This window comes from Podarcis cretensis, assembly GCF_951804945.1.
Source record: "Podarcis cretensis genome assembly, chromosome: 3".
NCBI classification, from domain to species: Eukaryota; Metazoa; Chordata; class Lepidosauria; order Squamata; family Lacertidae; genus Podarcis; species Podarcis cretensis.
The window spans coordinates 1,984,039-2,009,072 of NC_137172.1; the positions used below are offsets into that span (position 1 = coordinate 1,984,039).

The following is a 25,034-nucleotide window of genomic DNA, read 5'->3' on the forward strand; positions in this document are numbered from 1 at the left end:
CAGAGGAGAGATTCTACAAGCCTCCAGCTCTCTGAAGGCAACAGGGTGCCCCTACGCCTATTTTATGGGAAGAGCCGATTGGCACCTATGACAGAAGCAGGCCTGGATCCATGGCGTGCATTCTGTCACCAATGGTTACTGGGTCCCTCATTCCATTCGTCTCCCCGGGGTTGACATTCTGGGCAGGAGAATGGGTCAGTGTTTAAGTCACTCCATGAAGAAAAAGGACCTGGAAGAATATCAGGTGAGCAGAGTGACGGACGATCCCCAAACCCTCCTGTTGGTGGCTTGGGGCCCTCGTATTTATGGGACCGCCTCTCCTGGTATGCCCTGCAGAGGACCTTAAGGTCCATGAAGAACCATAGTTGAGAGGTCCCTCATATTTACGGGACCGCCTCTCCTGGTCTGCCCTGCAGAGGACCTTTGTTGTTGTTGTTGTTGTTTAGTCGTTTAGTCGTGTCCGACTCTTTGTGACCCCCTGGACCAGAGCACACCAGGCCCTCTTGTCTTCCACTGCCTCCCGCAGTTTGGTCAAACTCATGCTGGTAGCTTCAAGAACACTGTCCCACCATCTCATCCTCTGTCGTCCCCTTCTCCTTGTACCCTCCATCTTTCCCAACATCAGGGTCTTTTCCAGGGAGTCTTCTCTTCTCATGAGGTGGCCAAAGTCTTGGAGCCTCAGCTTCAGAATCTGTCCTTCCAGTGAGCACTCAGGGCTGATTTCCTTCAGAATGGAGAGGTTTGATCTTCTTGCAGTCCATGGGACTCTCAAGAGTCTCCTCCAGTACCATAATTCAAAAGCATCAATTCTTCGGCGATCAGCCTTCTTTATGGTCCAGCTCTCACTTCCATACATCACTACTGGGAAAACCAGAGCTTTAACTATACGGATCGCCTCTCCTGGTCTGCCCCGCAGAGGACCTTAAGGTCCATGAATAATCATAGTTTAGAGGTCCTGGGCCCTAAGGAAGTCAGACTATCCTCCACCAGGGCCAGGGCCTTCTCAGTGATGGCTCCAACCTGGTGGAATGCTCTGTCCCATGAGACCAGGGCCCTGCAGGATTTAACCTCCTTCCGCAGGGCCTGTAAGACAGAGCTATTCCGCCTGGCCTTTAATTTGAATTCAGCCTGATCTTTTATATCCCTTCCCTTCCCCTCCCCTTTTTATGAAGTTCAGCTGCTCTGAGACCCCACAGCTCATTCTCCCCTGGCCTCCTCACTGCCCCAAGTAGGATCAATTCAGCCAGCTAGCCCTGGGGATTATCTAATTGATTTTTGAATTTGGAATTTTATTGTTATTCATATTTTTATACTGTATTTTATAATTTGTTGTTAGCTGCCCCTTGCCCAGTTTTTGAACTGGGAAGGGTGGGGTATAAAAATATATATATATTATTTATTATCGTCACTTGTCCCAGACAGATATTCGGTGTCGTCCGTGAAGCAAAATAACACCCCTGTGGTCTGTGTTGTTATATTTGGTCCACTACCATATTTATATACATGGCTCCCTTCCTCTCCAGTTTATCCTCACAACGACCCTGTGAGGACAAGAGAGGCAGCGACTGGCCCCATGAGCTTCCTGGTTGAATGGGGACTTGCACCCTGGTCTCCCAGGTCTCTAACTGCTATGCCGCACTGCTTATGCCAGCCACAATCCTGGCAAAAGCCAAGGATCACACCCTATGTCTGGCTGATGGGAAACCCCACTGACCTGCAATGAAGATGGCTGAAATAGGCAGGATAGTTCCTGTCTGTGAATGCGGGTCGCATCCAGGCCTTTGAGCAACCTTCCCCAAGCTGGTGCCCTCCAGGCATTTTGGACCACCACTCCCATCAGTGGTGTGGCATAGTGGTTAGAGACTGTGATCAGATGGGAGTGAGTGGTGGTCATAGCTGTCAACTTGCAGATTTGAAAATAAGGGACCAGCAGCCTTGAAAATAAGGGATCAGCAGCCAAAATAAGGGATTTTCACGGCACAGGTATGTTCAACTTATGAGCCCCTCCGAGCCAAAGGCAGAAAGCCCAGCCAGCAGCCAAACGAAGCCTCAAGCGGTGGTTCCCACAGCGCAGCAACCCGGCAAAGGGGATGCAGCAAGGGAAACCACCGTCACCTCTCCGCTGGGAAGCGCTGAGCAAAGGCGAGTCCCCAGGCAACGCGGCCGATTTGATTGGCACAAGGCATGCAAGCTCCACCCCCCCAGGCGTTCTTGGACTCCTTATTGGGTGAGCAACGCAGCCAAGCAACACAGTTGGAGCCTCCCTCCTCCCTGGCTGGCAGAGGAGCTGCTTCCTTTGAAACCCGGGAAATTTAAGGGACGTCATCAGTAAGGGACAGCAGCGGGACACGGCGCTGGGATAAGGGACTTTCCCACCAAATAAGGGACGGTTGACAGCTCTGGTGGTGGTCCATAAATGTCTGATTTATGGGGACAGCTGACTGCCGTCCCCATGGCAACAGCAACAACAACAACAGCAACAAGGAGTGTGGTGGAGTCTCCTTCTTTGGAGGTCTTTAAGCAGAGGCTTGACAACCATATGTCAGGAGTGCTCTGATGGTGTTTCCTGCTTGGCAGGGGGTTGGACTCGATGGCCCTTGTGGTCTCTTCCAACTCTATGATTCTATGATTCTATAAACATGGATGTTTTCTTGCTTTCCTTGACACCTCGCGGAAGATGTGCGCGCTACCTTGCGCCACCTGACTTTTCGCTCACTCTTAAATAGAGACCCCTCAAGTCCCTCCAGACAATATCTACAGGTCTCAAAAGTATTGTGGGTGCTTTAGTTGAGATTCCTGCATTTGCAGCAGGTTGGACTAGATGATCCCGTGGGTTCCTCCACAGTTCAATGATTCTATTTTAACTCCCCTGAAAAATGTATGGGAGTATTGATCTCACAAAAGCCCCTAAATTAGTCTCACATTTGTCTTGGGGGTGGGGAATGAGATAGTTTCCACCCATTAATCACCTTAGCTGATTAGTCAGCTGCCTTAATTGGTTAATTCATTGCCTGCGTGTAATTAAGCTTGCAGGCTGTGAAAACTTCAATGTAGGCTCCCTTCTGAGATATTCAAGAAAGTGTGAATTGATGTACTGTCCAATAAACCAAAGCTATCACTCAGAGTTGGAAAGAAAGCACTGTCTAGTATTTCCTTCTTCATTCTTTAACACTGAAAAAAACCCACCAGGACATAGCAGCTTTAAAAATATTAAAAGCAAAGGTAAGCCATCTTGGTCCAAATTTAAAACAATTCCAAAATCCACAGCAGGGTAATGCAGTTATTGTCATTTTGGTTGATCCCAATGCAAGCCATGACTCAATTGTGGAGTTTTAAACATTGCATTTTATCTCAGTTCTGCAACCATTGGGATTTTTTTTTACACTAGATATTCATGATTCTCGAATGAAGAAAGATTGCAGCATTTGAGACTTTAGAGAAAAGGCGAATAAGAAGGTGACATGATAGAAGTTCCTAAAATTAGGCATGGCATGGAGGGAGTGGATAGATAAAAAATTCTCCCATAACACTTGGAACTTGTAGACACTCAATGAAGCTGAATGTTGAAAAATGCAGGACAGATACAGTTGTACCTTGGCTCCCAAACGCTGCAAACCCGGAAATGTCTGTTCCGGTTTGCGAACGTTCTTTGGAACCCGAGGTTCCTGCAGCCAATCAGAAGCCGCACTTTGCTTTCCAAACGTTTTGGAAGTCGAATGGGCTTTCGGAACGGATTCCGTTTGACTTCCAAGTAATGACTGTAAAAGGAAGGACTTATTCATGGCATGTGGAGTTAAACGATGGAACTCACTGCCACTGGAGGCAGGGATGACCACCAACCTATATGGTAATAATACTAATACTAATACTAATGATACTAAGAATATTTATACCACTCCCATCTGGCTGGGTTTCCCCAGCCACCCTGGGCAGCTCCCAACAGAATATTAGGTAAAGGTAAAGGGACCCCTGACCATTAGGACCAGTTGTGACCAACTCTGGGGTTGCGGCACTCATCTCGCTTTACTGGCCGAGGGAGCCGGACTACAGCTTCCGGGTCATGTGGCCAGCAGGACTAAGCCGCTTCTGGCGAACCAGAGCAGCGCACGGAAACGCCATTTACCTTCCCGCCGGAGCGGTACTTGTTTATCTACTTGCACTTTGACGTGCTTTTGAACTGCTAGGTTGGCAGAAGCTGGGGCCGAGCAACGGGAGCTCACCCCGTCACAGGGATTCAAACCACCGACCTTCTGATCGGCAAGTCCTAGGCTCAGTGGTTTAACCCACAGCGCCACCCGCGTCCCAACAGAATACTAAAAACACAATTAACCAACACTGGAAGGAATTTTTTTATTTTGTTTTGACTATGGCAGACCACCACGGCTACCTATCTGTAACAATTAACCAACAAACATTAAAAACTTCCCTATACCTTCAGATGTCTTCTAAAAGTCAGACAGTGGTTTATTTCCTTTACATCTGATGGGAGTGCGTTCCACAGGGCGGGTGCCACCACCGAGAAGGCCCTTTGCCTGGTTCCCTGTAGCTTTGCTACTCACAGTGAGGGAGCTGCCAGAAGGCCCTCGGAGCTGGACCTCAGTGTCCAGGTAGAACGACGGGGGTGGAGATGACTACTAGCCATGATGCCTAAGCCCTGGATCCACAACTGGAGGCAGCAGTGCTTTGAAATCCCACCCACTCTGAAGACTTCAGCAGGTATCCCATCATGTCCGCTGGCTTGGTTGTTTTTCATTTGATTAATAGCTTTACACAACTCTCATTGTTAAAACTGGCCTAGGACCCTCGTACCTACGGGACCGCCTCTCCTGGTATGTCCCACGGAGGAGCTTACGGTCTTCAAACAAAAACATCTTGGAGGTCCTGGACCACAGGGAGGTTAGGCTGGCCTCAACCAGAGCCAGGGCTTTTTCGGCTGTGGCCCCGATCTGGTGGAACGCTCTGTCACAAGAAACTAGGGTCCTGCGGGACTTGACATCTTTCCACAGAGCCTGCAAGACAGAGCTGTTCCACCAGGTCTTTGGCCAAGGCACAGTCTGACTCCCTCCTTTGGTAATCCTCACAGAACTCTAGCCCAATGGTTGCCATTAATTTGATTTTGAATTGATTTTAAAAAGAATTGATATTAGAATGCTGTGTTACTTTTATTGTTGTTAGCTACTCTGAGCCTGGCTTCGGCAGGGGAGGGCGGGATATAAATAAAATTTTATTATTATTATTATGGAAGACAATCTTACTGGGCTATGAGTGATTGCCGAGGAGGAGGAGGAGGAGGAGGAGGAGGAGGAGGAGGAGGAGAAGAAGAAGAAGAAGAAGAAGAAGAAGAAGAAGAAGCAGAAGCTTTTTTTTTTGAGTCCCTTTTTAATGCATGTTCTCCGCAGCAAGCTCTCTGCAGCGCTACTAAACTGCAAATAGCCAACACTTCTAAATACCTGTAGCTAGAAATCACTGAAGGGGAGGGTGATCGAATCCTGCTTTTGGGTTTCCTATTGAGGGATGTTCTCTTGTTACCTTCTTATGTTCTTGCAATGTGTATTTTATAACCTGAGCTGGGTGCTCATGTAAAGACATATAACAGTATTTTCTGCTCCTTCAGTATTTCTGCACCTACTGTACAATTCCTAATAAAAAGTCCAATATATGGTTCATGTTGTTGCATTATCTCTCCTGCAGGTGCTGACATTTCTTACCAAGGGTGAGATCCTACGGTAGGCGCATCTCTATTTTGGCTCCTAGCTGCTCTCTGGTCCTTCTATTTATGCACAGGAATCTTGAGCCCCCCTTCACCCCATACATTTAAACAGTGAGGACTTTCCCCAAAGAATCCCGAGAATTGCAGTTTGTTAAGGGTACTGAGAGCTTTTAAAAAGGTAAAGGACCCCTGACCATTAGGTCTAGTCGTGGCCGACTCTGGGGTTGCGGCACTCATCTCGCTTTATTAGCCGAGGGAGCCGGCGTACAGCTTCTGGGTCATGTGGCCAGCAGGACTAAGCCACTTCTGACAAACCAGAGCAGCACATGGAAACGCCATTTACCTTCCCGCCGGAGCAGTACCTATTTAACTACTTGCACTTTGACATGCTTTCGAACAGCTAGGTCGGCAGGAGCAGGGACCGAGCAATGGGAGCTTACCCCGTCACGGGGATTTGAACTGCCGACCTTCTGATCGGCAAGTCCTAGGCTCTGTGGTTTAACCCACAGGGCCACCCGTGACCCTTATTCCCCTTGCAGAGCTTTTTTTAAAATATATTTTTTTATTTGGTTTTACAAATTAATGTTTACATTCCAAATCACAAATAAAAACAGATACACAAGATTCTCTTGAATCTTTTGACTTCCCTCCACCGCTCCATGGGTTCCGTACTTGTCCTTTTTTATTGCATATTTTAAGTCACTCCAATTATTTGATTGTCCATTATATCCAAAGTCCTTGTTACATTACAAGTGTTATTTGAGTCCTCCTAAAAAGTGGGCTTCCCTGAGGCATCTGGCTGGGCCACTGTGAGAAAAGGATGCTATATTAGATGGGCGACTGGCCTGACCCAACAGGCCCTTCTTAAGCTATTATGGTACAGTGGTACCTTGGTTCTCATACTTAATCCATTCCGGAAGTCCGTTAAAAACCAAAGTGTTCCAAAATCGAGGCGTGCTTTCCCATAGAAAGTAATGCAAAATGGATTAATCCTTTCCATTTAAAAACAACCCCTAAAACAACAATGCAACATGAATTTTACTATCTAACGAGACCATTGATCCATAAAATGAAGGCAACAAACAATGTACTGCAGTCACACCATCAATCAGTCAATCAGTCAGTAGCAGAACTGGGTTCCACACAGTCACAAAAACAAAACAAAAGGAGCTGTGAAAACAAAAACGCAAAATAAATATCAAATAACAACCAAAGCAGAAGTGTAGCACTCAAATTGGAAGTGTAACACTAAAAATGGAGCACATTCAGCTTCTGAAAAAAGCTCACAAACCGGAACACTTACTTCTGAGTTTGCAGTGTTTGGGTTCCAAGTTGTTTGAGAACCAAGGTACCACTGTATTTTCTTAGGGAGCCTTGATGGTGCAAGACCAGCCCAGCCAACAGCCTGCCGTTTTCCTTCGCTTTCAGAATCTATGATGCTTTCTGCAGTGACTGCCCTCAAGGAAAGGATTATAGACAGGAGAAACTCACCACAGATCAGGTCTCTACCTGGCCCCAGCTGAAGGTAAGTCTACCAGCGAGATGAGAGTGTGAGAGCCAGTGTGGTGTAGTGGTTTAGAGCGGTGGACTCGTAATCTGGGGAACCGGGTTCGCTTCCCTGCTCCTCCACCTGCAGCTGCTGGGTGACCTTGGGCCAGTCCCACTTCTCTGACGTCTCTCAGCCCCACTCACCCCACAGAGTGTTTGTTGTGGGGAGGAAGGGAAAGGAGATTGTGAGCCACTTTGAGACGCCTCAGGGTAGTGATAAAGCGGGATATCAAATCAGATGTCAAGGAAATAAACAATTACCTGACATTGAGAAGACATCTGAAGGCAGCCCTGTTCAGGGAAGTTTTTAATGTGTGACATTTTAATGTATTTTTAATCTTTGTTGGAAGCCACCCAGAGTGGCTGGGGAAACCCAGCCAGATGGGCGGGGTACAAATAATAAATTATTATAATATTATTATTATTGAATCGCAGACATTATGCAATGTTTGCATTGGTTACAAAGCCTTCTTTTCACTTGCTGCCACCCAACCCAAGCGCTCATGTGCGAACCCCAACTTCCTTAAAAAATCCAACACTTTTAATTAACTTGAAGCTCCCAGCCATCCTGGGGTGACTGCACAAATAAGAAGGAGCCTGTGCCTTCTTCTTAATGAAGTCTCACTTCATTACTTTCTCCTCGGTGCACAGAGCAGCCCCGGAAGGCAATTTCGGGATGGGGCAGGTCTGCTGTGCAAACCTTTGCATTCATTTGCCCATCCTCTGAATTGGGACCTGGCATTTGCCTGCCCTGCTACAAACTGACCTCCTCGTAGATTCTCTGTATGTTGCAATGCACTCCTCGAACGTTTAAGCATATCAAAATAAGCTCTGAAAGGTGTACTTTTCAGAGGAAAATATACCTAGAAACGTGTCAGAAAAATATTTTTTTTAAAAAAAGCTTTCGGAATGCAGATTTAAATGCAGATTTTTTCTAAACTGATAGTTACAGGCAATAATAATAATAATAATAATAATAATAATAATAATAATAATTTATTTATACCCCGTTCATCTGGCTGGGTTTCCCCAGCCACTCTGGGCAGCTCCCAACAGAATATTAAAAGCACAATAAAATATCAAACATTAAAAATTTCCCTAAACAGGGCTACCTTCAGATGTCTTCTAAAAGTCAGGTAGTTGTTTACAGTGGTACCTTGGGTTACATACGCTTCAGGTTACAGACGCTTCAGGTTACAGACTCCGCTAACCCAGAAATAGTACCTCGGGTTGAGAACTTTGCTTCAGGGTGAGAATAGAAATCGTGCTGTGGAAGCAGCAGGAGGCTCCATTAGCTAAAGTGGTGCTTCAGGTTCAGAACAGTTTCAGGTTAAGAACGGACCTCCGCAACAAATTAAGTTCTTAACCAGAGGTACCATTGTATTTCCTTGACATCTGATGGGAGGGCATTCCACAGGGCGGGTGCCACTACCAAGAAGGCCCTCTGCCTGGTTCCCTGTAACCTCACTTTTTGCATGGAGGAAACAGCCAGAAGGCCCTCAGCGCTGGACCTCAGTGTCCAGGCTGAACGATGGGGGTGGAGACGCTCCTTCAGGTATACTAGACCGAGGCCATTTAGGGCTTTCAAGGTCAGCACCAACACTTTGAATTGTGCTCGGAAACGTACTGGGAGCCAATGTAGGTCTTTCAAGACCGGTGTTATATGGTCTCAGCGGCTGCTCCCAGTCACCAGTCTAGCTGCCTCATTTTGGATTAGTTGCAGTTTCTGGGTCACCTTCAATGGTAGCCCCACGTAGAGCGCATGGCAGTTGTCCAAGTGGGAGATAACCAGAGTATGCACCACTCTGGCCAGACAGTCGGTGACAGCGATGGGAGGAAGATACCAAGTGTCGGTGGCTCTGCCACTCAAACACCGCGACTGGTTTACCTCAGTGGCATTTGATTAGCAGAGCCGCTGCCACTCGGCCTCTTCCTTCTGCCGCCATTGTCTTGGCTTTGCGGCTAGTTGCAGCTTCACGGTGTGGGCTGGATTTAGGACCCAGGTGGGCCTGATCCAGCCAGGGGGCCATAGTTTGCCGACCCCTGGAATAGAATCATGAAACTGTAGAGTTGGAAGGGACCCGAAAGGTCTTTATTATTATTTCTTATATTTATTGAATTTATTTACCGCCCTATACCCAGAGGTACAATAAAAATCACAATATATAACATCAAAAATGAAAATGATCCAAGGGTATAAGATGTTGATCGGTCAAACAAAGGCCTGGTTAAAAAGGAACGTTTTTGCCTGGCACCTAAAGGTGTATAATGAAGGTGCCAGGTGAACTTCCCTGGAGAGAACATTCCACAGACGAGGAGCCACTGCAGAGAAGGCCCTGCTCTCACGTTGCCACCCTCCAGACCTCTCGAGGAGGAGGTACGTGAAGGAGGGCCTCAGAAGATGATCTCAGGGGCTGGGTAGATTCATATGGCAAGAGGTGGTCCTTGAGGTATTGGGGTTCTGAGCCATTTAAGGCTTTATAGGTCAAAACCATCACTTTGAATTGGACCCGGAAACTAATCGGTAACCAGTGGAGTTGGACCAGGATCTGTGTCATATGCTCAAACTGTCTTGCTCCGCTGAGCAATCTAGCTGCTGAATTTTGCACCAGCTGAAGTTTCTAGTCCACCCCTTTCAATGCAGTAGGTGGTTGTTCTGTCCCAGTCCCATGGGGTTCTAGCCCAAAAGGGACATCCTAGGCAAGGGATTTGGTTCAACATGACAAGCCAGGCAAGGAAAGCAAAGTCTCCAGAAACTTTTCTGCAGCATCAGGAAATGCAGGTGAACCTCTGCTAGGATTCAACACTCCCCCCAAAAAAAATAATGTTGTTGTTGTTGTTTAGTTGTTTAGTCGTGTCTGCCTCTTCGTGGCCCCCTGGACCAGAGCATGCCAGGCCCTCCTGTCTTCCACTGCCTCCCGCAGTTTGGTCAAACTCATGCTGGTAGCTTCAAGAACACTGTCCCACCATCTCGTCCTCTGTCGTCCCCTTCTCCTTACGCCCTCCATCTTTCCCAACATCAGGGTCTTTTCCAGGGAATCTTCTCTTCTCATGAGGTGGCCAAAGTATTGGAGCCTCAGCTTCAGGATCTGTCCTTCTAGTGAGCACTCAGGGCAGATTTCCTTCAGAATGGAGAGGTTGGATCTTCTTGCAGTCCATGGGACTCTCAAGAGTCTCCTCCAGCACCATAATTCAAAAGCATCAATTCTTCGGCAATCAGCCTTCTTTATGGTCCAGCTCTCACTTCCATACATCACTACTGGGAAAACAATAGTTTTAACTATACGGACCTCTGTCGGCAAAATAATATCTTTGCATTTAAGGCAAGACTCCCCCCTGCAAGACAATAGCTGAGACGGCCACAAAGGCAGTGAGTGCTAATTGCGCCTCCTGATCCACAATTCAGGCCTGTTTCATCAGAGCCCATGCAAGTCATGTTTAAAGAGTCAGGCACTGCGGGGTTTAATTAAAACCCGGGAAATAAATATATTTAGCCACACTGTCAATTTGGATTACAGCGAGCATGTTTACATTTTTTTGCACATTTAATTAACGCTATTTGCATAGGAGGACGCAGGAGGAGGCGATCGGCATTTGTTGAAGCGGACTCCTCGCAACTGGGAAATGCAATCCCACTCCTCTGAAAATATCACAGGGCTGTGGTGATATTTAGGATATTTAGGATAGCTGGTGCAAAGGGAAAATTTAAAGCCGTCCCACCATGCACACACAAACACACACACACAGCACTCCAGAAACACCATTGCTTGATGGCACTTAAGAACCAAGAATGTTAGAAAAATGTTGGAATGAAATTTTATGGCCTTAGCAGAAATGTTATAAGGAGTTAAGCATATACTGTATAAGTATTCTAGTCTTAATGGAAAATAAGGTTAAAAACATGTTAAGACATTCATAATGATAAAAATAGAGAAAGATGGAAAGGATTTGCTGAAACAAGTAACAGAAGTGGAATACAAAAAGGGAGGTGAGAGGAAGTTGATGAAATAAGGGAACGAAAGATAGACTAATGAAATGGTATGCTATATGTTTTTTAAATGGTTGTTGCTTTGTTTTTTTTAATTTAGTGTTAAGGTTGTGTTTTGTATTGTTTATTGTATTGTTTCTCCTTTTGTTCTTTTCTCTTGTCTGTCATAAGTTTGAAAAGTAATAAAGATTATTAAAAAAAAAAAAGAACCAAGAATGTTAGAACAAAAGAGGATTAGACAGATTCACAGAGGCAGCGATGCTTCTGAACCACAATTGCTCTTGTGTTTGAGTCCTGCTTGCCAGTTTCCCATTGAGGCATCTGGGTGGCCACTGTGAGAACAGGACACTGGACTAGCTGGGCCACAGAATTTTAGAATAGGAAGAGACCCCGAGGGTCATCTAGTCCCACCCTCTGCACTGCAGGAATCTCAGCTAAAGCAGCCATGAGATGGCCCTCCAACCTCTGCTGAAATCAGGGGTAGGCAACCTAAGGCCCGGGGGCCGCATCCAGCCGAATCACCTTCTTAATCCGGCCCTTGGACGTTCCAGGAATCAGCGTATTTTTACATGAGTAGAATGTGTCCTTTTATTTAAAATGCATCTCTGGGTTATTTGTGGGGCCTGCCTGGTGTTTTTACATGAGTAGAATGGTGCTGGAGGAGACTCTTGAGAGTCCCATGGACTGCAAGAAGATCAAACCTCTCCATTCTGAAGGAAATCAGTCCTGAGTGCGCACTGGAAGGACAGATCCTGAAGCTGAGGCTCCAAGACTTTGGCCACCTGATGAGAAGAGAAGACTCCCTGGAAAAGACCCTGATGTTGGGAAAGATGGAGGGCGCAAGGAGAAGGAGACGACAGAGGACGAGATGGTGGGACAGTGTTTCGGAAGCTACCAGCATGAGTTTGACCAAACTGCGGGAGGCAGTGGAAGACTGGAGTTCCTGGGGTGCTCTGGTCCAGGGGGTCACGAAGAGGCAGACACGATTAAACGACTAAACAACAAATAATGTGTTCTTTTATTTAAAATGCATCTCTGGGTTATTCATGGGGCATAGGAATTTGTTCATTTTTTCCCTTCAAAATATAGTCTGGTCCACCACATGGTCTGAGGGACAGTGGACCGGCCCCCTGCTGAAAAAGTTTGCTGACCCCTGCTTTAGGCCAGGGGTAGGCAAACTAAGGCCCGGGGGCCAGATCTGGCCCAATCACCTTCTCAATCCGACCTGTGGACGGTCCGGGAATCAGTGTGTTTTTACATGAGTAGAATGTGTCCTTTTATTTAAAATACATCTCTGGGTTATTTGTGGGGCATAGGAATTCGCTCATTTTTTTCATCAAAATATAGTCTGGCCCCCCGCAAGGTCTGAGGGACAGTGGACCGGCTCCCTGCTGAAAAAGTTTGCTGACCCCTGGCTTAAATACTTCCAAAGAAGGAGAGTCCACCAAAAAAGGTCCAGAGGGAGTTTGTTCCACTGTTGAACAGCTCTTGCCATCAGAAAGTTCTTCCTGGTGTTAATTTGGGATCACTTTTATTGTAACTTAGGGATGCTGTGGGTTAAACCACTGAGCCTAGGGCTTGGCGATCAGAAGGTTGGCGGTTTGAATCCCCATGACAGGGTGAGTTCCCGTTGCTCGGTCCCAGCTCCTGCCAACCTAGCAGTTCGAAAGAACGTCAAAGTACAAGTAGATAAATAGGTACCTTCCAATGGGAAGGTAAACGGCATTTCCGTGTGCTGCTGCTCTGGTTTGCCAGAAGCGGCTTAGTCATGCTGGCCACATGACCCGGGAGCTGTACGCCGGCTCCCTTGGCCAATAAAGCGAGATGAGCGCCGCAACCGCAGAATTGGCCATGACTGGACCTAATGGTCAGGGGTCCCTTTACCTTTATTGTAACTTGAAGCCATTGTTTTGGATCCTACTCTTCAGAGCAGGAGAAAACAAGCTTGTCCCCTCTTCCACAGGGCAGATATTTGAAGATGCCTCTCATTATCTTCTCTCAGTCTCCTCTTTCCCAGGCTAAACATCCCCAGCTCTTTCAACTGTTCCTCATCAGGCTTGGTTTCTAGACCCCTGGTCACCCTAGCTGCCCTCCTCTGCACACCTTGCCAATATCCTTCTTAAACTGTGGTGGACACAGGACTCCAGGTGGGGTCTGACCAAGGCAGAATAGAGCGGTAGTTTTATGTCACTTTGTGTGACTGCCGTACTGTTGATGCAGCCTAGAGATATTTGATGCTGCCTCTGATAGCACAGAAGTGTGGGTCCATCTGAGGTCGTCATGGGGGTGTGAGACATTCGCTAAGCATCTGTAGCACCCGAAAACATTGCTGGCAGAAATAGCACCTTAATTTGGAGGCAGGGCAGAGGGGAGAGAGAGGGCTGCAATTGTTCTGCTTTTGCAGAGAGAGAATAATGTCACCTTGTATTTGCAAAGCAACCGACACAAAAGAGAGTTTGCTTTTGTTGCACAGTTCAGAAGCCTTTAAGCTCGCTGCTTTCCAACCCAATGCTCACTGCTGAATTTCTAAATAAGGATCACTGGGATGTTTTTGGCCACCGCTAAGAGACGTGGCTGTCAGGGAGAGAAATGATGGCATGCAGGGATGCTGAACATGGCTGGGATGATTAATTCCCTCTCCTCGAGGGCTGCCTTGCAAAGAGCTCCGTGAGAGATCCAGCAAGCGATGTTCGACATGGTGCCATTTGGCAACCGACAGCCTTGTCAGGATCCTTGCGCTGCACTATCAGGAGAGTGCCGCTGTGTTCACTCAGATGCGCAGATAATCCCAGGGAGCTCTTGAGGAGCTGGCAAATTTAACTGTGCCGCTTACCACTGCCTTTGCCTTGCGGCTTCTGGAGGTTTCTGGCAGCACAGAGGGAGAGAGAAGGACATGAGAGCCTGCTGGATCAGGTCCATGGCAGATCTCTAGCTCAGCATCCTGTTACATAAGAACTTGAGAAGAACTTGCAGGATTAGGGCCATGGACACCCTCAGTGACTGTTTTCGACCTCCATAGTTGGAGCCAGTGTGGTGTAGTGGTTAAGAGCGGTAGTCTCGTAATCTGGTGAACCAGGTTCGCTTCCCTGCTCCTCCACATGCAGCTGCTGGGTGACCTTGGGCCAGTCCCACTTCTCTGAAGTCTCTCAGCCCCACTCACCTCACAGAGTGTTTGTTGTGGGGAGGAAGGGAAAGGAGAATGTGAGCCGCTTTGAGACTCCTTTGGGTAGTGATAGAGCGAGATATCAAATCCAGACTCCTCCTCCTCCTCTTCTTCTACAATTCTATGATTCTACAATATGACATCTCTGCAATGACCTCAGATGGATCCACATTCCTGTGCAGTGGGAAAAGGCATTGGATCATTGACAGCTGAATAAACTAAATTGTATACTATTTACTTGTTGTTGTTTAGTCGTTTAGTCGTGTCCGACTCTTCGTGACCCCCTGGGCTAGATTACGCCAGGCACTCCTGTCTTCCACTGCCTCCCGCAGTTTGGTCAAACTCATGCTGGTAGCTTCAAGAACACTGTCCCACCATCTTGTCCTCTGTCGTCCCCTTCTCTTTGTGCCCTCCATCTTTCCCAACATCAGGGTCTTTTCCAGGGAGTCTTCTCTTCTTATGAGGTAGCCAAAGTCTTGGAGTCACAGCTTCAGGATCTGTCCTTCCAGTGAGCACTAAGGGCTGATTTCCTTCAGAATGGATTGGTTTGTTCTTCTTGCAGTCCATGGGACTCTCGAGAGTCTCCTCCAGCACCATAATGGAAAAGCATCCATTCTTCGGCGATCAGCCTTCTTTATGGTCCAGCTCTCACTTCCATACATCTCTACTGGGAAAACTATAGTTTTAACTATACAGACCTTTGTTGGCAAGGTGATGTAGTGGCGCCCACCCTGTGGAACGCCCTCTCATCAGATGTCAAAGTGATAAACATCTACCTGACATTCAGAAGACATCTGAAGGCAGCCCTGTTCAGGGAAGTTTTTAATATGTGACATTTTAGTGTATCTTTCATCTTTGTTGGAAGCCGCCCAGAGTGGCTGGGGAAACCCAGCCAGATGGGCGGGGTACAAATAATATATTATTATTATTATTATTATTATTATTATTATTATTATTATGTCTCTGCTTTTTAAGATGCTGTCTAGGTTTGTCATTGCTGTTCTCCCAAGAAGCAGGCGTCTTTTAATTTCGTGGACGCTGTCACCATCTGCAGTGATCATGGAGCCCAAGAAAATAAAATCTCTCACTGCCTCCATTTCTTCCCCTTCTATTTGCCAGGAGGTGATGTGCCCAGTGGCCATGATCTTCATTTTTTTGATGCTGAGCTTCAGATCATATTTTGCGCTCTCCTCTTTCACCCTCATTAAGAGGTCCTTTAATTCTTCCTCACTTTCTGCCATCGAAGTTGTGTCATCTGCATATCTGAGGTTGTTGATATTTCTTCTGGAAATCTTAAATCCGGTTTGGGATTTATTTCATAAAACTTATACACCACTTGATTGTATAAAACAACAACCCTCAAACAGTTCTTTAGCAAAATAATCTACCAACAAAGTGACAGCTATGATTTAAGACTTTCCGGAGGTTAGGAATAAGAGTAGATTAAAAGCGGATGAAAACTCGCACCGACTTTCTATAAATCTGGATAGGTACTGAAGAGAGTACAGTGACGGCTCCTGCCCGACATTACTAGGCAGGGAGTTCCAAAGTGTAGGTGCTGCCGCTGTAAAAAATCAAATTCTAAGAAATGTGGAATGGGTGTTTCATGGCACCTGTGACACCCTGATCAAAGGTCCCCATTAGAACAACTTTCACCAGGTTTGGGGGCAACGTCTTCCATCGGCACAGCCGGCTGTGCTAAAAAAAGAGACAGGAATCTCCATCTCTCTCTGATTCAAGTTGCCCTCCTGGCTAACAGTTTCACAAGGAACGGATCCCCTTTCATTTATTAATTGCTTTAATAGACAAGCAATTAAAGGCTCTTCTCTTGCTTTTACAAGTTGAAATAATTACTTGGCCCAGGGTTGCTCTAGGTGAGGGGGTCATTGGCAGGGTCCGCATATACAGTGGTACCTTGGTTCTCAAATGCCTTGGTTCCCAAACACCGAAAACCCGGAAGTAAGGGTTCTGGTTTTCAAATGTTTTTCGGAAGCTGAACATCCAATGCAGTTGTCAGCTATTGTTTCTGGGGTGCCTGAACCAATCAGAAGCTGTGCCTTGGTTTTTGAACATTTCGGAAGCCAAAAGGACTTCCGGAATAGATTAAATTTAGCGCTTTTCTTTTTGCTACTTATTTTGCGTTTTTGTTTCTGAGGCTTTTTCGGTTAATTTGTATTTGTGCCTGTGTGGAACCCAGTTCAGCTACTGATTGATTGACTGTGTGACCGCAGAAATGGATAAAAGCCCTCCATCCAAACACTGACTTTCATCAGTGCAGGTAAGAAAAATATTTAATTTTAATTTTTATCACCTACAATCCTGTCTTATTTATTTTATAGTACACTGATTATTGCTTTCATTTTATGGATCAATGGTCTCGTTAGATAGTAAAATACATGTTAAATTGCTGTTTTAGGGGTTGTTTTTAGTAGACTGGAACAGATTAATCCATTTTGCATTACTTTCTATGGGAAAGCGCGCCTTGGTTTTGGAACGCTTTGGTTTTGGAACGGACTTGTGGAATGGATTAAGTTTGAGAACCAAGGTACTACTGTAATAGAAAACTGCCACTCCAAAGGTCCTGTCAATCTGCATAAGACTGAGCAACATGGAAGCAACTGAAGGTGCTGCAAACTCTGAACCAGATGTCACAAGAACACAAGAAGAGCTTGCTGGATCAGGCCAGTATCCCATCTGGACCAGCATCCTGTTCTTACCATGGCCAAATATGTTGTTGTTGTTGTTTAGTTGTGTAGTTGTGTCCGCCTCTTCGTGACCCCCTGGACCAGAGCACGCCAGGCACTCCTGTCTTCCACTGCCTCCCGCAGTTGGGTCAAACTCATGCTGGTAGCTTCAAGAACACTGTCCCACCATCTTGTCCTCTGTCGTCCCCTTCTCCTTGTGCCCTCCATCTTTCCCAACATCAGGGTCTTTTCCAGGGAGTCTTCTCTTCTCATGAGGTGGCCAAAGTCTTGGAGCCTCAGCTTCAGGATCTGTCCCTCCAGTGAGCACTCAGGGCTGATTTCCTTCAGAATGGAGAGGTCTGATCTTGCAGTCCATGGGACTCTCAAGAGTCTCCTCCAGCACCAAACATATGCCTGTGCAAATCTGTGAGCTGGAACCAAGCACAAAAGTGGATGGAATATATCCCAGATGGGCGGGATATAAATAATAAATTATTATTATTATTATCCCAAATAAACATCAAGAAGAATATTCTGAGGGCAAGAGCTGTTTGACAGCAGAACAGATGTCCTCAGACTTTCCGTCATAGGTAAAGGTAAAGGGACCCCTGACCATTAGGTCCAGTTGTGGCCGACTCTGGGGTTGCGGCGCTCATCTCGCTTTATTGGCCAAGGGAGCCGGCGTACAGATTCCGGGTCATGTGGCCAGCAAGACTAAGCTGGTTCTGGCGAACCATAGCAACGCACAGAAACGCCGTTTACCTTCATGCCGGAGTGGTACTTATTTATCTACTTGCACTTTGACGTGCTTTCGAACTGCTAGGTTGGCAGGAGCTGAGACAGAGCTACGGGAGCTCACCCCATCACGGGGATTCGAACCACCGACCTTCTGATCGGCAAATCCTAGGCTCCGTCATAGGAGGTTGTTAAACAGAGGTTGACTGACTATCTATTGGAGATTCTTCAGCTGAGATTCCTGCGATGCAGGAGGTTAGACTAGATGAACATTTTGGGTCCCTTCAAACTCTGCCATTCTACAATTCTATTTATTAAAAAACAAGGAGCCCAAAGCCAGCCATCTATTTGTGTTTGTTGACACGGCTCGCAAGTGTCAAAAGGTGACACTGAAAATAGCCGGCTTCTGCGACGCAGCCTAATTAGGGAGGGAAGTTCAGTACAAAAGCAAGGAACATGCTTTGCAATGTTTTCGGAGAGGGAAACAGCCGCATCTTAATGAGCCTGCTTTTTTCACTGCCGAATCCTGGCACGGTAATGGGCCAAACAGTGCCTGCTCTGAAAATTAGAGGGTGCGTTTTCCACAGGGCAGGCATAAATTTAAATCCTCAATCTGCGTATGGAGTGTCAGCCGGCTGAAGCCTTTGGAGGAGGAAGAAAGAGCAGGAGTCATCTAAATAACTGCCTGGCTTTTATTAATGTTGTTGTTGTTTAGTCGTTTAGTCGTGTCCGCCTCTTTGTGACCCCCTGGACCAGAGCACGCCAGGCACTCCTGTCTTCCACTGCCTCCCACAGTTTGGTCAAACTCATGCTGGTAGCTTCGAGAACACTGTCCCACCGTCTTTTCCTCTGTCGTCCCCTTCTCCTTGTGCCCTCCATCTTTCCCAACATCAGGGTCTTTTCCAGGGAGTCTTCTCTTCTCATGAGGTGGCCAAAGTACTGGAGCCTCAGCTTCAGGATCTGTCCTTCCAGTGAGCACTCAGGGCTGATTTCCTTCCGAATGGAGAGGTTTGATCTTCTTGCAGTCCATGGGACTCTCAAGAGTCTCCTCTAGCACCACAATTCAAAAGCATCCATTCTACGGTGATCAGCCTTCTTTATGGTCCAGCTCTCACTTCCATACATCACTACTGGGAAAACCAGAGCTTTAACTATACGGACCTTTGTCGGCAAGGTAATGTCTCTGCTTTTTAAGATGCTGTCTAGGTTTGTCATTGCTTTTCTCCCAAGAAGCAGGCATCTTTTAATTTGGTGACTGCTGTCCCCTTCTGCAGTGATCATGGAGCCCAAGAAAGTAAAATCTCTAACTGCCTCCATTTCTTCCCCTTCTATTTGCCAGGAGGTGATGGGACCAGTGGCCATGATCTTCGTTTTTTTGATGTTGAGCTTCAGACCATTTTTTGCGCTCTCCTCTTTCACCCTCATTAAGAGGTTCTTTAATTCCTCCTCACTTTCTGCCATCAAGGTTGTGTCATCTGCATATCTGAGGTTGTTGATATTTCTTCCGGCAATCTTAATTCCGGCTTGGGATTCATCCAGCCCGGCCTTTTGCATGATGAATTCTGCGTATGTTAAATAAGCAGGGAGACAATATACAGCCTTGTCGCTAACAATAAAGTTTAGAAGAGGAGGAAATTCTAACTTTGAAGTTTCATGTTGTACGGATGCACCACAGACAAAACTGCTGGGGGAAGGGGAGCAGGATTTATTGATTTATTACATTTATATGTCAGCTTTTCTCCCAAACTGTTCAAAGTGGGGCACATGGTTCAGTGGTGCTGCTGAATGCGAGTGGCAGGAAACAACAGGAGTGGAACATAGAGCATTAGGAGAGCTTAGCTGCTGGTTCACTCCAGCATCCCATTTCCACAGTGGCCAGCAAGGTGCCTCATTTTGGGGAAACCCACAAGCAGGACCCAAACACAAGAGTCCTTTCCCCTTTTTTGCCATTTCCAGCAGCTGAGAAGCATCGCTGCCTCCAACTGCAGAGGCCAAGCCAAGCAGACACTCTTAGCAGCCATCGAGAGCCCTCTCCTCCTCCATGAATTTCTCCAATTATCTTTTAAAGCCATCTAGATTTAGGGACGCGGGTGGCACTGTGGGTTAAACCACAGAGCCTAGGGCTTGCCGATCAGAAGGTCGGCGGTTCGAATCCCCGCTCCCATTGCTCGGTCCCTGCTCCTGCCCACCTAGCAGTTCGAAAGCACATCAAAGTGCAAGTAGATAAATAGGTACCGCTCCGGCGGGAAGGTAAACAGTGTTTCCGTGCGCTGCTCTGGTTCGCCAGAAGTGGCTTAGTCTTGCTGGCCACATGACCCGGAAGCTGTACGCCGGCTCCCTCGGCCAATAAAGTGAGATGAGCGCCGCAACCCCAGAATCGGTCACGACTGGACCTAACAGGCAGGGGTCCCTTTACCTTTACCTAGGTGTTGGCATCTAGATCCCCTTCATGGATCACTGCCTTGCCGTGGCAAAGGGACTTGAATAACTCAGAGAAGCTATGAGCCATGCCGTGCAGGGCTACCCAAGATGGACAGGTCAGAGTGGAGAGTTTTGACCAAACGTGATCCACCTGGAGCAGGAACCAGCAAGCCACTCCAGTATCCCTGCCAAGAAAACTCCATGGACAAAGACAATGAGTGCTCACTGGAAGGACAGATCCTGAAGCTGAGGCTCCAATACTTTGGCCACCTCATGAGAAAAGAAGACTCCCTGGAAAAGACCCTGATGTTGGGAAAGATGGAGGGCACAAGGAGAAGGGGACGACAGAGGACGAGATGGTGGGACAGTGTTCTCGAAGCTACCAGCATGAGTTTGACCAAACTGCGGGAGGCAGTGGAAGACTGGAGTTCCTGGGGTGCTCTGGTCCAGGGGGTCACGAAGAGTCGGACACGACTCAACAACAACAGGGCGAGGCTGTGACCTGGATTCAGGAATTAAGCATTTATCATCACAAAAGAATAGTCAGGCTGTCCACGTAAACCCATTAACAGCTACGCAAACCCATCAACAGATTTCCTGCCAGACAGGAATCTGTTGTAGACCGCCCCTTCTGTGATGTATGTGTGATGTATTGAGAGGTGGTCAATCAATGTTACGTTATGAATTGATGTTGGTTGGTTTTCCTTTTGTTTTCTTTTTTTATGTGTTGCTTTGTCTTTATTCTTTTTTTGTTGTTGTTGTTCGTTTGTATGTTTTTGTTCCTTCACTTTGTATGTTTTTGTCTTAAAAAAGACCTTAATAAAAAGAATTTTTTTTAAAAAAGAGGGGTGGTCTTGTGCTCCAAGGTGGGCAATTTAAAATGTCTATATAAGGGCTTGTGTTCCAGTGCTCAGGGTCGCTCCTGCCCCTGCGTGTGGGGAGTGAGAACCCTGTTGCAACAGTTTAGTAAAGATCAGACTTACTAACTGCTTTGCTTTTCAATATTCTCTGGTTGGCCACTGTTATTTTTCTCCTACCAATAGGGAACCTACAAAAGGACTCTATATGGGCTCTAGGATACCCCATAAGGGAAAAGGAGCAGCTGGTTTTTTTACAACATGACTGTGTGCTGCATATGCTGTCATGGATGCTTAAGCTGAGATTCCTGCATTGCATTCCTTCCTTTTATCTGTCCCTAATCTTCCTGCATGGGACGCAGGTGGCGCTGTGGGTTAAAGCCTCAGCGCCTAGGACTTGCCGATCGAAAGGTTGGCGGTTCGAATCCCTGCGGCGGGGTGCGCTCCCGCTGCTCGGTCCCAGCGCCTGCCAACCTAGCAGTTCGAAAGCACCTCCGGGTGCAAGTAGATAAATAGGGACCGCTTACCAGCGGGAAGGTAAACGGCGTTTCCGTGTGCGGCTCTGGCTCTGGCTCTGGCTCTGGCCAGAGCAGCGATGTCACGCTGGCCACGTGACCCGGAAGTGTCTCCGGACAGCGCTGGCCCCTGGCCTCTTAAGTGAGATGGGCGCACAACCCCAGAGTCTGTCAAGACTGGCCCGTACGGGCAGGGGTACCTTTACCTTTACCTTTAATCTTCCTGCACTCAGGATGCCCACAAATTGAAGAGCCTTCTGGCGGTTCCCTCACTGCAAGAAGCCAAGTTACAGGGAACCAGGCAGAGGGCCTTCTCAGTAGTGGCACCCGCCCTGTGGAACGCCCTCCCACCAGATGTCAAACAGAAGAACAACTACCAGACTTTTAGAAGACATCTGAAGGCAGCCCTGTTCGGGAAGCTTTTAATGTTTGCATTACTGTATTTTAATATTTTGTTGGAAGCCGCCCAGAGTGGCTGGGGAAGCCCAGCCAGATGGGTGGGGTATAAATAAATTATTATTATTATTATTATTATTATTATTATTATTATTATTATTTTCTGAGCCTCTCATCACCCCCATCCCTTTAGACTGCTATGGTCTAACAATTTTGCACTTATTGAATTATCGTTATCTCCCCTGAACTCTCTCTTCCCCAAGTGTGGTTTTCCAAAACTTCACTTAAAACCTGTTCCTTTTAAAAAGATAAAGTAGGAACAGGCCATTCCTCACCTCCAAATTATTTTGTTCAGCAGATCCCTGGAGAGCCCCTCTTGTCTGTCCCCACCCCCAGGACTGAAAAACACAAACTCTCCCTATTTCAAGGTCCCTTCTGTAGCCATTTCAGCCCACCTCTCTGCCTCTGTACTTAAATGAAGACTTTCCCCCCCGCAGGCAAAAAGCCATTTCCTCGGAATACCAAATGCATTGATCAAATGGGCCGAGAGAGCTTCTGCGACAGCTTTTTGGGATGCAGCCTCTGCTCTGGCGAATAGCTTCTTCTCTTTTTCTCATCAGGAGTTGCATCTGAACCGTCGCCAGTCTCTCCAGTAGGGCGAGGATTTCCATCTCAATTGCAAGTCACTTAGCAACACTGGGCTGGAGATTTAAAAACTGTTGAAAGTCAGCGGGTTTTCTTCTTCTTCTTTTATTTTTTAAAAAGCTCCTTACAGACTCTGGGTTCGGGATGTTGCAGAGATCTGTCAAAAAAAGCAAAACGGTTCTGGAAATTCCCACAATTCTCATGTTTGTTAGAGGGCAGGAATGGAAATCAGGGAAGCAAATGAAAGCATCACGATCGTTTTTTAAGTGCGCAAAAGTTAGGCAAGTTATTTATTTTTTGTGTAACATGTTATTTATGCATTTGCTGCATTTACTTTCTCTAATATAATTTTTTATTAAGTTTTTAACATATCATTTTCGAAAGTAATTAAACATACTTTTACATCTTATTCATTTTTTGACTTCCATCAATCCTGTCTGAAAATTTTCCAATCTCTTAGTATGCATTTCTTACTTTCCCTATTACATTTAAATCTCATAACTAGTATCTCTATTCTTTGTCTGCTTTGTAACGTTTCGTATATTTCTCCTTACGAAACTTCTTGTAGTCCTACTAGCGTAATTTGTTGATTACAATTGCTCTTCAGATAGTTCACGTACTTCTTCCAATCTTCTGTAAATCTCTGGTCCCGCAGGTTTTCATAGAATCATAGAATCATAGGTTTTGAATCCTTCCTGTCATTTTATCCAATTCTGCATAGTTCATTAATTTCGTCTGCCATTCTTTCTTACATCAGAATTTCCATTTGCTGCATTTACATCCCACCTGCTAATAATAATAATAATAATAATAATAATAATAATAATAATATTTATACCCCAGCCACTCTGGGCTGCTTCCAACACAGTACAAGTTGGCATGCATAAGTTATCCCCACCTTGTTTAAATTCCACAACAACCCTGTGAGGTAGGTTGCACTGACAGGCAGGGACTGGCCCAAGGTCTTCATGGCTGAGTGGGAACTGGGACCCTGGTCTCTCCCGGGTCCTAGTCTGACACTAGCCAATAGGTCACACTATCTTGATTGTAAAACCCTGCTTCATGGTAAAGACAAAACAAAACCTTAAAGCGGTACCTATTTATCTACTTGCACTTTGACGTGCTTTCGATCTGCTAGGTTGGCAAGAGCAGGGACCGAGCAATGGGAGCTCACCCCATCGCGAGGATTCGAACCGCTGACCTTCTGATCGGCAAGTCCTAGGCTCTGTGGTTTAAGGGTACATGGTTTTATTTGCAGCCTGAGCATAGGATGGAGGGGCTCGCAGTAGTAACGTCCCAAGAGATCATGCTTCTGTGTATCTGGCTTTCAGCCTGCTACCAGCTCAGCTCACACCCCAGAACTCTGGCTTTTGTTCTCCTACCTGGCAGTTGTTGAAAAAGGCCCCTGGGGGTGCCTGCAAGCCCCTGAAACTCTGAGCATCCTCCAGTATGCGCAGCCCTGGAAAAGGCATTCCCCCCTCTTCTCTAGTGCGCTCAGCGATATATACCAGCTGGTATATGCACACTAATCTTCCGGCAAACACAGTAAGAAGAGTGAGACATTGTATATCTAATCTACTATTTATCTGCACACTATGTACAGACAAAGGTGGGACATGGGTGGCGCTGTGGGTTAAACCACAGAGCCTAGGACTTGCCGTTCAGAAGGTCGGCGGTTCGAATCCCCACGATGGGATGAGCTCCCGTTGCTTGGTCCCAGCTCCTGCCAACCTAGCAGTTTGAAAGCATGAAGTGGAAGTAGATAAATAGGTACCGCTCTGGCAGGAAGGTAAACGGCATTTCCGTGCGCTGCTCTGGTTCGCCAGAAGCGGGTTAGTCCTGCTGGCCACATGACCCAGAAGCTGTACGCCGGCTCCCTCGGCCAATAAAGCGAGATGAGTGCCACAACCCCAGTCGGTCACGACTGGACCTAATGGTCAGGGGTCCCTTTACCTTTACCTTTATAAGCACATTAATCTTCTGGCAAAACACAGCAAGAAAAGCGAGACATTGTAGATCTAATCTACTTGTTATTTACACACTATGTACAGACAAAGGCATAATGGCATCCATTCTCTTCAGCCCCGAGAGAACAAAAACAGTACAAGTAAAAGTGAAAGGACATTATTACAGCGGAAGAAATAAGACTGTTTTCTGTCACACACACACAGGCATGTGATTTGCAACAATCTCATCTGCAGCATTGGAGGAGTGAAATACTAATAGCAGTTAGGTAAGGGGATGTGGAGGAAAGACCCACCCACTAACCTTTGTGGGAATGTTGTGGATAGCAGGAGAGGAAATATTATCCTTCCTCTCTCACGCTAGTGAGTCTGTGGCAGAGTACATTCCCCTGTATATTGCAAGAAGCT

At 46.6% G+C, this 25,034-nt stretch overlaps 1 protein-coding gene across 1 annotated transcript in view; it reads left to right on the forward strand.

The window, feature by feature from the left end:
• Positions 1–157: 157 nt before the first annotated feature.
• The window catches only part of CIB4 (calcium and integrin binding family member 4), a 35,651-nt gene continuing 10,774 nt past the window's right edge, over positions 158–25,034 (forward strand). Inside the window, exons 1-3 of the mRNA XM_079969066.1 lie at positions 158–244; positions 5,692–5,726; positions 7,139–7,235. Of these exons, the coding sequence (XP_079825192.1) occupies positions 191–244; positions 5,692–5,726; positions 7,139–7,235 (186 nt within the window). The 5' untranslated portion in view covers positions 158–190. The remainder of the gene's footprint in view (positions 245–5,691; positions 5,727–7,138; positions 7,236–25,034) is intronic.